Source organism: Aethina tumida, chromosome 2 (genome assembly GCF_024364675.1).
Source record: "Aethina tumida isolate Nest 87 chromosome 2, icAetTumi1.1, whole genome shotgun sequence".
Classification (NCBI taxonomy): domain Eukaryota; kingdom Metazoa; phylum Arthropoda; class Insecta; order Coleoptera; family Nitidulidae; genus Aethina; species Aethina tumida.
The window spans coordinates 3,576,336-3,594,274 of record NC_065436.1 but is presented as its reverse complement, the minus strand read 5'-3'; the positions used below and the strand labels follow the sequence as shown (position 1 = coordinate 3,594,274).

Genomic DNA, 17,939 nt, shown 5'->3' with positions numbered 1-17,939 from the left:
CTAAGAGGAGAAGAATGGATGACCCCTTTCCTGATGGGTTTGGTTCTTTAGATTCTAGTTCAGAACCATCAGTCAATTCTCCAGTCACTCAAATAAAAATTGAGGAGTTTGAAATAGTTCACGTCAGTGAAGATGTAGCCTCTCTTCCAACTAAGAGAAGAATAATGGAAGATCCCTTTCCTGAAGGACCTGGTTCTTTGGAAGATTTGTACAAGTTACAGTTAGAAGCTGTTCAACTGGAAAGAGAAATAAGGGATGAGCAGATGGAACTGCTCAAGAAAAAAGCAGAACATGCTCAATTCTGTTTCGAATTGAAACAGAAATTATTAGATTATGACATATGATGTAATGTTAATAAATAAATTGAAAATACTCTACATATGGATTTTATTGTGTAATTTATTTCTTCTTCTTTGGCCATATTCAACCTCCAAAATCAGAAAACAATTTGTATTATTATTTCTACTTCACCATTGTTACATTGGGCTAATCCCACACAAATACAGACGTCATTGTAATTCAATATCAATATGTGTAATTATGTCCTGGTTAAAACAAGGTATGTAATCAGTACCAATTTTCAGCAGATTATTAATCATCGGTTTTATTTTGACCACAGTTCCATCAATTCTCGATATGGCACCTAAAACAGACTCAAAAGAATCGACCGACAATAAATAACCACCGAAAATTAATATAAATAGCATCCTAATAGAATATTAATTTGGCCTTCTGGCACAGTGCGCCCACGAATTCGTTCGAATCATGATCAAATGGAAATTTGCCAGTTTGGTTAACGCTTCATTTTAATTTTTGTTTAATTAAAATGTGTTTTCTTTCAACAATGCCGAGGAAATTATTAAATTCCACTTATGTTTTTATAACAAACACAAACATGGGCTTCATTAATTTTATTATACGGGACCGTGTTTGATTCATTAGAGACGCGTCGGTTAAATGAAAATAATGGAGGGCGCACAGTTGTCTTCGGCTACCTGTTATTCTATGGATTTGTGTGAAACAGGAAGTTGTAATTATTCGTAAATGTCGTCTGAATTAAAACCTATCAATCAATATTCAGAATTATTAATTATGATTATTTTCTTTTTGTATTTAAAATTTGCCAGTTGAAGTGCCAAATGTAATTTATTACTTATTGACAACAACATAATTTTGACGCTTTATTGTTAAGTCTTTTATTGTGCCAATAAAAACCAATAAATAAACAATTTTAATCATAATTTTTAAATATAATATATAAATGAAAAATTCTCAAAAAAAAAAAAAAAATTAATAGTAAAATAAAAAAATAGTAAAAAAAAATATAAAAAGTCATACACATATTATTTATATATTTAATTTGAGTGGTTAGCATAAAAAAGTTACATTTTTTTATTACAAAATAATTGAATCATAAAAATAATAATGTAATTTATTTTGATAATAATGAATGATTAATATTTTTTCTAAATAATCATGATTAATTATAACTTTTACAATGAGAATTCAAAAATTTATACATTTTTGAAATAATAATAATAAAAAGTAAATAAAAATCTTATCTATTATTTATACATCTAATTAGAGTTATCAAATAATAATAAATAATTATCGTCGTCAGTGATTATATTTTTTTCAGTAAAATTCAATAAAACATAATTTTATTAAAATAAATAAAAACAAATTATTCCTTAAATAATAATAATAACAATAAAAATAAATACATAATTAAAAAAAAATTATATATATTATTTATATATTTAATTAGAGTGGCCAATATAATAAATTTTATTTTTTAATAACAATATAATTTAATAATTGTAAAAATAATATAATTTATTTTAATAATAATTAATAATTTTTTGTATAATTATGATTGATTATAATTTTTTCAGTGAAATTTAATAAAACAATTTTATGTATTATTTTTATTTTTAATATATAAACAAAAATATCTAAAAATTTAACATAAAATAAATAAATATTATACTTATTATTTATATATTTAATTAGAGTTGTCAATATAATAAATTATATTTTTTATTAACAAAGTAACTGAATAATTATTAATTATTATATTTTAATAATAGTTAATACATTTTTATATAATTATGATTGATTATAATTTTATTTTTCAGTGAAATTTATTGAAACAAATTTATATATTATTTTTAATTTTATTTCAAAAAAATTAAAAATTTATAATTTACATTTATTTCAAAAAAATAAAAATTATACATATTTTTTATATATTTAATTAGTCAGCATAATAAATTATATTTTTAAGTACAAAATAATTGAATAATTATGGTAATAACAATAATAATAATTAAATAAATAATAAAATTTATCATAAAATAAATAAATAAAAATTGTACATATTATTTATACATTTAATTAGAGTTGTCAGTATAATAAATTATCTTTTTAAATATGAAATAATTGAATAATTGTGATAATAATAATAAGAGTAATATAATTCATATAATAATAATAATTGTATATTTTTTCATTAAAAATTAATAAAACGAATTTATATTTTTAATTTTATTACATAAACAAAAACTAAAAAAAAATAAATTTTTCATTAAATTATTATTATTATTATTATTATTATCATCAATAATGGTAATAATAAATTGTATTATTGTTTATATATTTAATTACAGTGGTCAACATAATAAATTTTATTTTTTTAATAAGAAAATAATTGAATAATTATGAAAAGAATAATATAATTTATTTTACTAATAATTAATAATTTTTTATATAATCATGATTAATATTGATATAATTTAATAATTTTTAAGTGAAATTTAAGAAAACAAATTTATATATTGTCTTTAAATTTATTATATGTACAGTTTATATATTATATATAATAATAATAAATTTTAATAATATTTTATTTAAAAATTTAGATATTAAGTATATATTTTCACTTAAGTTTTATAACTATTCTTTTCAATATTTGAGTTTCTGTGATGTGTTAAAATTCTTTATATTATGCAAATATTTAATCGCAGTTGTTATATTCAGTTAATATTTTTATTAGGCAATTAATTTTTAATTATTCAATAATAAAATTATATTTTTTATATTAGAATAATAAAATGTAATTAATAATTCATAAAACTTGTTTAATCAAAAATCCATAAAACTGCTTTTCAAATTTGTACAATATAAAAATCAAAATTATTACGTTCATAAAATTCAATTTAATATGTAAAAAGCAGTTTATTAATTAATTACATAAAAAATAATTAAGTTGATTTCGAAAAAGTGATTAAAATTCTAAAAATATACTTTAATTACTCCAAAAATTAGTAATTAAAATATTTAATATTAAATCTTAAATATTAATATTTGTTAATTTTATTGTTTAAAAACACAATTTATAAATTTTCATAATATTAATTTAGTTCAGAATATTTAAAAGTTAAACAAAAAAATTAAAATGTAAATAACGATTGAAATAAAAATTGGATTAGAAATATTTAAAAAATAAATTAAATAATCAACAGGTTGACTTATAAAAATTAGAATTATGAAAGAGGGAACAAAGAATGTACTCCTTTTCACTAAATTTTTTGACTTTTTTTTAAGCCTTTTTTAGCTTTTAAAGTCAGATTTTCTTCCAGACCATTTTTATTAATAATATTTAATTTTAATACTTCAGTTTTAGAGTCTGTGATATGTCAAAAGACCTCGTTATTTATTTAGTTATCCGGTATATATTATTTATTTGTACTACTGTGCGACCAATACTTATGGATTTTGTTAGAAATTTAGGTAAAGATAATTCGAAAATAATTGAAAATCAGCTAACGATATTTTAAGCGTTAATTCTTCTTTATAAGCACAGTATTTATTAAAAGATTTCCTTATTGAAAATAATTATAAATTATTTACAGGTTAATAAATAAAAACCGTTGTAAAATAAATCAAAACTTTCATATTAATGGTGCTTGGTAGCTTGTGTAAAATTAACAAAAGTATTATTCAAGCGTGTTTAAGATATTTTGCAAATTGCATTATTCAATACAGTTAAACAAACAATATTACATATCAAAATGGGCGCCCATTGTGTGATAGCACCTCATTTAATAGGATAATAGTTTTTGATTAATATCTCTGATACAACCGTTAATGTGTTTGCGTTTAATAAAAATTCTTACTTGGCGCAACAATGAGCGAAAAAAATAATGAAAATGTGATAATGATTATCTTTAGTGTCTATTAAACTTCGCCGTGATGTTCTTTGGCATTGTTAATATCAAGTTAAGGGTCATTTAGCGATTTTTCCTCGCTACACCCTGAATAATGGGACGGTTTGAAGACATACGTGTGAACATGTCTTTGTACGAATTCGAAATTAGAAATTACACGACTGTAATATCCATTGATGTGTTGTGTGGTCAACTAATTTTCTATACTGTTACATAAAGGCTATTAGCAAGATTAGGACCAAACAAAAACGTTATATATTGCAAAGAACATGGCCAATTTTGTTGTAGAAAACCGTAACAATTTATTACTATTATGTTTGTGGACAGACATAGAAAAATTAGTACAGTAATTACACACAATTTCGTACTATTTTGTTTTATGGTACTTCTAAGGGGACTGGAGGTAATGTTGTTTCAGCACATGTCGATATTTGATTGTCATTTCTCAGCTTATTGGAGATCTTGAAAGTGTACCAAAGTTATTTTAATGTTAATGTGGCTTGGCAAGATGGTTTTCCCAGTTCAGATCCGGTAATTTTGATCTCTTTGTCTCCTATCGATAAAGGAAGACCAACGATATTAGACAACGATGTGCTAAGGGCAGAATTGGAAGCAAACTCATGTCAAACAATCAAAAAACTGTCAGACACTCTTAATCAACCATCAGCTTGTTGTCTTCGGCTACCTGTTTTTCTATGTATTTGTGTGAAACAGGAAGTTATAATTATTTGTAAATGTCGTATGAATTAAAACCAATTAATCAATTTGCACAATACTAAATTATAATTATTTTTTTTTCTATTTAAAGTTTGCTAACAGAAGTGCTAAATATAATTTATTACTTATAGACATCATCAAAATTTTGAGTCTTTATTCTTAAGTAAGGTCTTTTATTGGACAAATATAAATCAACTAGAAAAAAAAAAACAATAATATATTTGATTGAATATTTATGAAAATAAATAAAAAAAAAAATATATCAAAACAATTTTACGAAATAATTGAATCATAATAAAAATAATAATAATATAATTTATTTTGATAATATTGAATAATTTTTCTAAATAATCATGATTAATTATAACTTTTTCAATGAGAATTCAAAAATTTATACAATATTTTTAATTTTAAGACATTACAAAAATATTTCAAAAGATTAAAATAATAATAATAATAATTTATAATAAAATAAAAAATAAATAAATAAAAATTATACATATTATTTATATATTTAATTAGAGTTGTCAACATAATAAATTATATTTTTTTAATATCAAAATAACTGATTAATTATAAAAATATATATAATTTATTGTAATAAATAGTGTATAATAAATACATTCATGATTGATTATAATTTTTTCAGTGAAATTTAATAAATATAATTAAAAAATAATAATTAAAACATTATAAAAATAATATAATTTATTTTAATAATAATCCATAATTTTTTATATAATTATGATTTATTATTATTTTTTCAGTGTAATTTAATAAAACAAATTTATACATTATTTTTATTAATGAATAAACAAAAACATCTCAAAAATTTATCATAAAATAAATAAATAAATAAATATTATACATAGTATTTAAGTATTTTGAGTTGTGTACATAATAAAATTTATTTTTTAATAAAAAAATAACTGAATAATTATGAAAAAATATATAATTTATTTTAATAATAAGTAATAAATATTTATCATGAGTGATTATAATTTTTTCAGTGAAATTTGATAAAACAAATTTATACATTAATTTCAATATTAATACATGAACAAAAACATCTCAAAAAATTAAAAATTTATCATAAAATAAATAAATAAAAAGTTGTACAAGTACAAAATAATTGAATAATAAATATAATATAATTTTATATTATATATATATATATATATATATATGTATATATATATATATATATTAATAAATTTTTGTTTAATTATGTTTGATTATTATTTTTTCAGTGAAATTGAATAAAACAAATTTGTACATTATTTTTATTTTTAATACATGAAAATATAATAATAATAATATTTAATATATTTTGACTATAATTTTTTCAGTGAAATTTAATAAAAAAACAAAAACAAAAGAATTAAAAATTTATCATAAAATAAATAAATAAAAATTATACATATTATTTATATATTTAATTAGAGTTTTCAGCATAATAAATTATATTTATTCGTACAAAATAATTGAATAATTATGGTAATAATATTAGTAATAACATAATTTATAGAAATAATATTTAAATAAATAATAATAATCATTGGTTACAACTTTTTCATTTACTGAAACACTTTATACATTATTTTTAATTTTATTACATGAAAAAACATCTAAAATACTAATAAATATTTCCTTAAATAATAATAATAGTAATAAAAATATAAATAAATATCTAAGTAAATAAAAATTGTATATATTTATTTATATATTTAATTAATGTGGTCAACATAATAAATTTTATATTTTAATAAAAAATAATTGAATAATTATGATAATAATATAATTTATTTTAATAATTATTTATATATTTTTAATAATAATTAATAATATATTGTGTATATATTTAATAAGAGTGGCCAACATAATAAATTTTATTTTTTAATAGCAAGATAATTGAACCATTATAAAAATAATATAAATTATGTCAGTAATAATTAATATTTTTTTATATAATTATGATTGATTATTTTTAACAGTAAATTTTATAAAACAAATTTATACATTTAAATAAATAAAAATTATACATATTATTTATATATTTAATTAAAGTTGTCAACATAATAAAATTTATTTTTTAATAACAAAATAATTGAATAATTATGAAAAAATATATAATTTATTACATAATCATGATTATATAATTTTTTTAATGAAATTTTATAAAACAAATTTATATTTATTATTTTTAATTTTAATACATGAACAAAAACATCTCCAAAAATTAAATATTATCATAAAATAAATAAATATAAATTATACGTATAATAAAAATATTAATAATAATAATAACAATATAATTAAATAATTATGACAATAATATAATTTATTTTAATAATTATGATTGATTATAATTTTTTCAATAAAATCTAATAAAAGAAATTTATACATTATCTGAATTTGTAATACATGAACAAAAACATCTCAAAAATTAAAATATTTATCATAATAAATAAATAAATAAATACAAAAATGAAAATTATACATATTATTTATATATTTAATTACAGTTGTCAGTAAAAATTTATTTTTTTTTTACATTATTTTATTAAGAATAGAACATATCTGGGACATTCTAACCCTCTGAATAACTTAGGGGTTGTGGAGCGTCTTCTACTCATGACCAAAGTGAAATTCGACCCCAGATTTTGAGTAAGAACAAAAGATGTGAGGCTGTCATTGGCTGTAAAGGTGGAAATATCTTACATTAAGTTCAAATTTTTATTTTTTATAAACATCAAATATTTTTTATTTTTTTTCATAAAAACAATATTTCTTTAAGGTTCTTTGTAACTATGATAAAAAAATATATACAAAGAGTGGATTTCTTGGATTTATTACAAGTAAACTCAGGAGTACCTCCTGCATGGAACTATTATACGTTTAGGTAGGAAGTCTGTAAGTAATTTCAATAAGTGAATGTTAAAGATCGTCATAAACACTTAACCATAATTTTAGTGGTGGCACAAATTTGCACGTCGGTTCTTGCAAATGATTTTCATCCAAACTAACTAACTAAGTACCATTAGCTCACCTTAAAAATGATATAATATTTAGGTGGAATAACAGTACCCACCATTGAAAAATGAACAAAATTAGACACAAAGGTTAATGCAAAATTACTCGGGAAGGTATTTCGTGTGCTAATGATCGACCCATAATCAATCCCGGCGATTTAATTACAACCCAACCGCACGGACACCACGAGCTTGTACATTAAAATTTTTTCGCCGCATCTCCTGCTATCGTTTAGTACTTTATGGACGATAAATAACGAAACGACACCGGTGCCATTTTGCGCATTTTGTATTTTACAACAAGCTTTTATGGGGCTCCTTTATAACGTTTTCCTTCCGCGTGCCTTGATATCCTTTAAAATGGCCACTGGTTTCAATGGTGTCAATAAAATAATGAACGTAATTTATTGACAACGCTTTGTTAGTAATAATTTGTTTAATATATATGGGATATTAATTAGAATGTGATTCACAAGCGTAAGACATTAATTGTGTTTATTTGGTAGTTAGAATCAGCACGGCACAGTTAATATATGCGGAAGTTGGGGATTGTAATGAAATACTTCTTTGGGAGCTCCATTGAGTCTTTTGTGGTAACACAGATTTTTGTACAGTTAATTCATAAATTCATGGAGGACAAGAGTGTAAAAATGTGTGTACGTAACTACCTTAAATTCTTTTTTGAAATTCCAGATCAACTACAGCAGATATTTAACCTCTGGATCAATTTCTTAACAGTTTCAAGTTAAACAAGTTAAGTCTTACATCCATATCCTCAAAGAGAGAGCCATAAATAACATGAATAAATTAAAAATAACGACTAATAAATTAACCTGAGTTAGTTATGATAATTTTTACAGGTTTGGACAATGGATTGAATGTGGTGGAACAGTTTTAACACAGGAAAGATGTTGAGGACTACAGTGGTTTCTGAGGAGGCTTTAAAACATTAAATGGGAATTTCTACCTCATCCACTTTAAAATCCAGACATTCCTTCATGTGACCAAATTATTAATTGTTTATTTGAATTATTAAGTTCTATAACACTGAAGTTCTTGGTAAACTAAGAAAATTAAATATATAAAAAACCTTTTTTTAATTATTTTGTAAAACATTCCCTTTCCATAAAGTTAATTAGATACAAATATATTTTATCTAATTAATTAAATTCAATTTTATTCAATTTATTAAGAGATATCTTAATTATTTGAGTCTTAATAAATAAAGTGGATATATTAAAAATATCGATATATCTTATAAAAAATATGGTAATATATTTTCAAATATAAACATTATTTCTTTTATTAAAAAATTAAAATAACTATTAATATATTTCCATTTTCTAATAAGTTTTTGTATTGCATAATTTTTTAAAATAATTTGGTTTTTTAATTTAATTTACATTCATATACCATAATCCTGATTTTTAAGTCGTTAATTATATTGTGATTAAAATATTGTTTGTTAATTCTTAAATTTTACCAAATTCTTTAAAAATCAAGTAAGAATAAATTATAATTATTATTTTTTGCATAACAGTAAAATATGAACATATATTTTATACTTATCTTGTTTCTTTATCTTATCTACAATTTTAAAACAATAAATTCAGAAGCATAAGACATTAATTTTGTTTATATGATAAATACAATCAACACAATAATAAAAAAATAGAAAATCAGATATTATAAATAAATAAATAAGATTTCTGACAGAGATTTGTAGTATGAATTTAAGTTATTTTAAATATTTATTTGTTGTTTTATTATATTTTTTACTCAATATGTGAAATTTTAACTACTGAGTTAATTTTTTTTATTTAAAAGGCATCAGAATTCCTTAATAGAAGTATTTTTTAAAAGATAATAAAAATGGCAAAAAAATAAAATAAAAATACGTTTTTGTTATTATTCATTTAATAAATAAAAATAATAATTAATTAAATTAAAGTAGCTATTAAGGATTAAATATTTTGTTACTTCTTATTTTATCAATTAATTAAAAAAATAATATTAAATTTAATTTAAAACTTATAATTTTAAATTAAAATTAAAATATTTATTAATGTTTATATATTTTTTGTTGTATTGTACTTTGATAAGTATATGGTAAATAAACTATCTATAAATACAAATTATTATATATTATATACAATAATATAATAGTGTATAATATATATAATATTTACTATATATAGAATTGTAAAATTTAATAAATAACTTTGGCAATAATTTAATTTTTAAATATTATTTTTATTTTTTAATATTTTACCTTTACATATTTTGAATTTAAATAATTTAATAAATTATTTAAAACGTTTTATTTTAAATTTAATTATTTTTTTTACAATATATGTAATATATAAATATAAAATTTAAAAGTTTTTTAAAATTATATAATATTTCTTTATTTTTATTAATGTCACAAAGTTTTAATTAATTAATATATATATATTATATTTTTTAAAAATTATTATAAATGTTAAAAAAATTTTAATATACATTATATCTATTTTAAAAATTATAAAACAATAAAATTTATAATAATTTTCAAAAAATATATATAAAAGTACGATTAAAATATTAATTACTGTTTATAATGATGTTTCAAAATTGTAAAAATTCTTCTAATAATTTAATTTTTAATTAATAATTAATTAATTTAATAATTTAATTTATTTTTCATAGTTGTTTTTAAAATACTAAAATTATATTTTTAATATTTTTATAATTAAATTATTATCTCAATAATATAAAACAATATGAACTCAAATTTTCTTTCAGAAATTCATGAAAAAATAAATTGTAATTCATGAAAAATGTATAATTTGATTAATTTAGTTAAAGAAAACTGAAACAAATTGTAGAAATTTCATTTTTCATTTATACATAAAAATTATTTATTATTAGTTTTTAATTTTCTATTAATATTAAAGCATTAAAACCATATGTTATATTTAGTTTTTAATTAATTTTTTTAAATAAAAATTCAAACTATAAAATATTTGTTTAATAGTTTTAATATTAATTAAAATATTAATTAGTATTTATAATGAAGTTTGAAAATTGCCAATAATTTAATTTTAGTTATATTTTTATTTTTTATTATTACAACCATTGCAAACATTTATAAAGAGTGAAAATTAGTAAATTTTATAATATATTTTTTTTATATTTAGAATTTAACTAATTTATTTCAAAATTAATTTAAAACAAATAAATAAATTGTTTAATATCAGTAAATAAAATTAATTCTGACTTTGTTCCTAATAAATTTAAATAAAAAACTTTTAAAATATTCTAAAGTTTAAAATGTTTCTATTTACATACAAAATATTTCGTATATTAAGCTCTAATGTTTCGACTTAAATAATAAATCTACTTTTTTTACATACTGAAACACTGAAGAATATTCATAATATGTCAAAGAATAACACAAAAAGTGTAAGTTACGAATTTTATCAAAACATTGTAGATACGACGATCGTAAATATTCAAATTAAATATCGCACAAGCTGAATCTGTAGGTGTTCAGCTAGTGGAATTCCAAGATGCCACCCAGCATCCCGCCGTCAACAAAAATGTCTGGAATTCCGGCACAATGCCTATTTAAAGTGTAACAGATCCTTAATTGATTGCCATTCAGCTATTTCCTATTTACTATTAATCCAATGGCATACCATCAATTGAATGCTCATGTTTCATCACCGATAATGTGTGTCAGAAGATTTATTTGTCGGATCAAAATTGGTGATCACGGCGGCCACAAAAACAATAAATATGCATGTGAAACTTAATAGCAGTTGAAAACTGTGCGAGAAACGGTTCCGGCCGCTTTTTCGTCGTGTTGGAAAATCGTTCGAGACATTCTCCAAATCCCTGAACAGGAAAGCGTAGTTTTACGGAATGTGAGTGAGACATTTAGCTGCTCCACTTCATCATCAAACTGCTGAACATAAAAATGATGTTAACGCTCGGCCGGTCAGGCCTTGTTTATCCTCTGCGTTGTAACAGGAACTCATAATTTTATAATTATATCTTGTCCAGTGTAAAATATAATATTGGGCGAGATGTGAACATACACAGTTATGGGAAATAAACATGTCGAAAACGCTTACACAAATTACTGACAATGAAAAATACTTTCGACGTCGTTATGTTTGATTATCTGATATGTGAATGTGTACATATCATTTTAATTTGGTTGTCAGATCAGAGGTACTAACTTACCCATTTCGGGCTACAAAAAATTTGTTAATAATGTACATTGTGAATACTGAATGACATATTACATCTCATTTAATTCCCCCCCATATAATGAACATTTTTATTAATCAATGTAATTGAAAAAATAGTTATTATGTCAATCACAATTTGATAAATACCACAAATATAATGAACTAATAAATATGTAACATTAAGAGAGGTATGTAACAATTAATTAGTTACATTCGACTGTGATAATTGGATTTTTTCGGCTACTGGCCTTAACGTTCCTGAGACTTATTCTTCCACCAGAATCATTGCTGCAGAGACTATAATAAAGACAATTTGGTATAAATTATTAATTTCTATTTATTGAGATTTCAGATAAACCTCAGACACATTTATAGACAAATTTATAACTAATGGTAATTTAAAAAAATAATTGACTTGTGTCAACAGCTAATTATTCGAAAATTAAGAGATTCGTTGCATAATACATCAGTATCAGTGTTTTAGCGGTTCTCTAAGGCAATCGTAAATATCGATTGGTTACACATTATTTTTGAATATTAATATATTAGTCTTACCGTTAAAACAAATACCACATTGTAGTTTTTTTCTTGTAAATTATCACGCCATTAAAAATCAATGACCCGGTACAAAAATTCAATTTATTTATGAACCAGAAATGCATGAATGTTTAATTTTGAGAAAAATGTGTTATGAAATAAAACTGGTTGAATTTTTGTTTTTGTCAAAACGAAGCTGGGTTCTATTTTTATTCAAAAATTTTAACATTAGACGAACAGGTTTATTTACATTTTGAAATATTTATATTGTTTATAATATAAATAATTTAACTAGATGGTACGATAAAATACTTTTATATTTATTATCAATGTAACTGTTTAAAATTAAATGTAAGCAATAGATAATTTTGGACAAGTCTTAAAGTTATTCAAGACAATATTTTATGTCTGGTAAAAATATGGTAACGAAAAATAAAATTTCCACAATTTGTTGTAAAAAATTTAAAACAAATTATACATTTTTGAAGGTCACTCAAAAATTTCTAAACAAAATGTTTCGTTTATAAATAATGATATAAAATTATTGGAGGAATAATAATAATTAAAATATAAGCAAAATAATAATTTTAAAATTTATTAATTAATTTATTATCTACTTTTATATAACTATACTATTTTTAGTACAAACTATGTTTATAATTTTTAAATGTATTTGTCATTATTAATTAATATTATTTTGTAATTTATTCACACAATGCAACAAATAACCTTTAAGAATTGATTATACATTTATAAATGTTTTAGTTTAATTAATAATTAAAGTAATTGTGTATTAAAAATTATAAAAAAATATTTCATAAAACTATTTTTTGTACATTTAATAAAAATATTAAATAATGATAAGAAAATATTTTTTTATTTAATTAGAATTCAAAATAATAGAGCACAATTTAATAAAAATATTTAAACAATAATATATATTTTTAGTTTAATTTAAAATAAAATGTAATATTTTTCAAGTAATAAATTATATTCTAATTAACAATTTTAATAAACAAATATGAAAGGCCATATAATGAATGTATAAGAAATAATGTAATTTGAAAATATTTGCATTAGATTTAATAAATAAAGTAAAAAGTTTGACAACGTTGGGCGCCAAATTACTTTATTTGGCGCCCAACGTTATATATTTTTAATAATAAGTGTGTAATATATTGGAATTAACGATTTTTTAAGAGGCAAATATGAAAGGCCATATATTGAATTTATTCGAAATAATTTAATTTTAAAATATTTGTGTTAGATTTAATAAATAAAATAAAAAGTTTGATAAAAGTTGGGCGCCAAATTAATTTAATTGGGGCCCAACTTTATATTTTTCTAATAATAAATGTATTTTGTATAGGAATTAACGATTTTTTAAGAAACAAATATGAAAGGCCATATATTGAATATATAAGAAATAATTTAATTTTGAAATATTTGTGTTAGATTTAATAAATAAAGTAAAAAATTTGAAAAACGTTGGGCGCCAAATTTATTTAATGAATTAAATTATAGTAATTAATATTGTTTAAAATTAAATTAATTAAAAAATTAAAAATTTTTATAAATTGATAAATTTTTGGAAACAAATGGAATGATGGGACATTATATTATATTAAATTTAATATGAAATGAATATATTTTTATTTCGTTTCTTTGTGTCGTTATTTAATGGAGTTTTCTAAAATTCCCCCGACTGGATAATTGTGATAATTTGGTTGAGTGACTCCCTTAATAGTCCTAGACGTCCACATCCGAGTGAAGATGCTTTCCTATGGAAATGGGTTTGCCAACCGCACCGTAAAATGAATTCATCAATATCGTTATTCATGTCAACAATCAGCATAATAACGCTTTAATTAATATATAATTATTGAGGAAACGTTTCCTATAATTAAAAAATATCTGCACTTATTGCACCGTTAAATAAATTCATTTGGATGACAGCTTAATAACTTAATTCAGACGGCGTGGTGTCAATGGGATTTCATCAGGAAGAGAACCTGGATGTTTATATAAATGTTATTAGGGTACGTCACGATTATACAAATTAAAAATATGTATATTTGTATGCTAAAAGGAAATTACTGTCATTATTACGTTATGAATTTATCCCTTACTGCTCCAGTTATATGGAAACGTCTGTTGTATTGTTAATTTACTTAAGTAACTACTGTGAAGGAAGGTCTGGGTTTACAAAAAAGGACAGAAGAAAGTTATGCACACATATTTTTACACCCTTTTTACTCTAAAAATATATAAATACAGTATGATTTTAGAGTTAAAATATTTATAACGTTTTTAGAATGCTCTTAACACACAATATAATGGTGCTTCAAACACTTGAGGTTACATATTACATGCGAGTACTTTATAAATACCCATACGCTGACAATATTAACGCACGCATCTTCAAGTCGACGCATTATTTCCATCCGACTATCTGCGCACAAAATGCACTAAAATTATCGTTTCTAACATTATTGTACTAACGTCTACGTGCAAATTTCAACAAGAGACGATCGTCTCCAACAAAATAGGGAATATACATTGAAAACGGATTAGGTCCAATCATTTCTGTGGTTGCGTGATAAAATTATGGAAGATGGAAAATTCTCGCTAATTTTCGTAAGTAACGATTCACGATGTCGGGTTTTCGCACTCGGGTATCTATTAGACCGAATGGAGAGATGACTTTTTATTTTAGGATTAAAGTTGGATTATATAAATTTGCTCCAACTGTAGATTTGTGTATATTTACTATCCGCATTTTTTCTGTCATTATTTTGAAAACGCGTATTGTTTTTTTTCAGACTTACTGTAAATTATATGTGTGAGAAAATATAATGAAGGAAGAAAGATGAAAAATTCTTGAGTTGTCACTGTTACAAGTTTTATCTGTATGTTTAATATTTTTGTCTACATTTTGAAACATTACTTATCTCAGTTACTCCAATAATTCAAAATCTATACAAGCTCACCCAAAGATTATGAAGAAAGGGCTGAAACTTAAAGATTCATCATTGTGGAGAGGGGGCTGTAATTCAAAGTCTTTTTTCTATAATGAACAAATATACTTCAGAATGCTGAAAGCCCTTTAAAATATCTTTAAAAATATGAGATAAGGACAAAGAAAATCGAGACTCATCATTGAAGAAGACCCTCATTCCTTCCAAATCCCAAAAATTTAGGCCAGATGGTCAGATTATACAGTAAACACTTCGAATAATAGGAAATCTTCCCCATCTTGATACTGATCAAGGTCAAGGACACCCAATATTGTGAAGAGTGGACTGTAATTCAAAGTTTTCTAAGTATGATGAAAACATGTATTTCGGAATGTTGAAAGCACTTCAAATTAACCTTAAAAATATGAAATCAGGCATAATCTTTGTCAAACTAAATAGGGACTCATCAATGAAGAAGAGTTCATCCCTTCCAAATCCCAAAGATGTCTTTTTTACACCATTCCAATTTTTGGTAATGATGATGTAATGTGAGAGATTCAATATTGTGAAGATTGGGCTGTAATTTAAAGTCTTCTGACTATGGTGAAAAAATATATTTCGGAATGTTGAAAACACTTCAAATTTACTTTAAAAATATGAAATCAGGCATAATCTTTGTCAAACTAAATAGGGACTCATCAATGAAGAAGAGTTCATCCTTTCCAAATCCCAAAGATGTCTTTTTTACACCATTCCAATTTTTGGTAATGATGATGTAATGTGAGAGATTCAATATTGTGAAGATTGGGCTGTAATTTAAAGTCTTCTGACTATGGTGAAAAAATATATTTCGGAATGTTGAAAACACTTCAAATTTACTTTAAAAATATGAAATCAGGCATAATCTTTGTCAAACTAAATAGGGACTCATCAATGAAGAAGAGTTCATCCTTTCCAAATCCCAAAGATGTCTTTTTTACACCATTCCAATTTTTGGTAATGATGATGTAATGTGAGAGATTCAATATTGTGAAGATTGGGCTGTAATTTAAAGTCTTCTGACTATGGTGAAAAAATACATTTCGGAATGTTGAAAACACTTCAAATTTACTTTAAAAATATGAAATCAGGCATAATCTTTGTCAAACTAAATAGAGACTCATCAATGAAGAAGAGTTCATCCCTTCTAAATCCCAAAGATGTCTTCTTTACACCATTCCAATTTTTGGTAATGATGATATAATGTGAGAGATTCAATATTGTGAAGATTGGGCTGTAATTTAAAGTCTTCTGACTATGGTGAAAAAATACATTTCGGAATGTTGAAAACACTTCAAATTTACTTTAAAAATATGAAATGAGGCATAATCTTTGTCAAACGAAATGGGGACTCATCAATGAAAAAGAGTTCATCCCTTCTAAATCCCAAAGATGTCTTCTTTACACCATTCCAATTTTTGGTAATGATGATATAATGTGAGAGATTCAATATTGTGAAGATTGGGCTGTAATTTAAAGTCTTCTGACTATGGTGAAAAAATACATTTCGGAATGTTGAAAACACTTCAAATTTACTTTAAAAATATGAAATGAGGCATAATCTTTGTCAAACTAAATGGGGACTCATCAATGAAAAAGAGTTCATCCATTCTAAATCCCAAAGATGTCTTCTTTACACCATTCCAATTTTTGGTAATGATGATGTAATGTGAGAGATTCAATATTGTGAAGATTGGGTTGTAATTTAAAGTCTTCTGACTATGGTGAAAAAATATATTTCGGAATGTCGGAAACACTTCAAATTTACTTTAAAAATATGAAATCAGGCAAAATCTTTGTCAAACTAAATAGGGACTCATCAATGAAGAAGAGTTCATCCCTTCCAAATCCCAAAGATGTCTTCTTTACACCATTCCAATTATTGGTAATGATGATGTGATGTGAGAGATTCAATATTGTGAAGATTGGGCTGTAATTTAAAGTCTTCTGACTATGGTAAAAAAATATATTTCGGAATGTTGAAAACACTTCAAATTTACTTTAAAAATATGAAATCAGGCATAATCTTTGTCAAACTAAATAGGGACTCATCAATGAAGAAGAGTTCATCCTTTCCAAATCCCAAAGATGTCTTTTTTACACCATTCCAATTTTTGGTAATGATGATGTAATGTGAGAGATTCAATATTGTGAAGATTGGGCTGTAATTTAAAGTCTTCTGACTATGGT

The 17,939-nt window shown here is 22.4% G+C and overlaps 1 protein-coding gene across 1 annotated transcript in view; it reads left to right on the top strand.

Moving 5' to 3' along the window:
* Positions 1–530: 530 nt before the first annotated feature.
* Positions 531–17,939, top strand: part of LOC126264463 (uncharacterized) — a 120,832-nt gene continuing 103,423 nt past the window's right edge. The window contains 1 exon segment of the mRNA XM_049962530.1: positions 531–559. Within this exon segment, the coding sequence (XP_049818487.1) occupies positions 531–559 (29 nt within the window).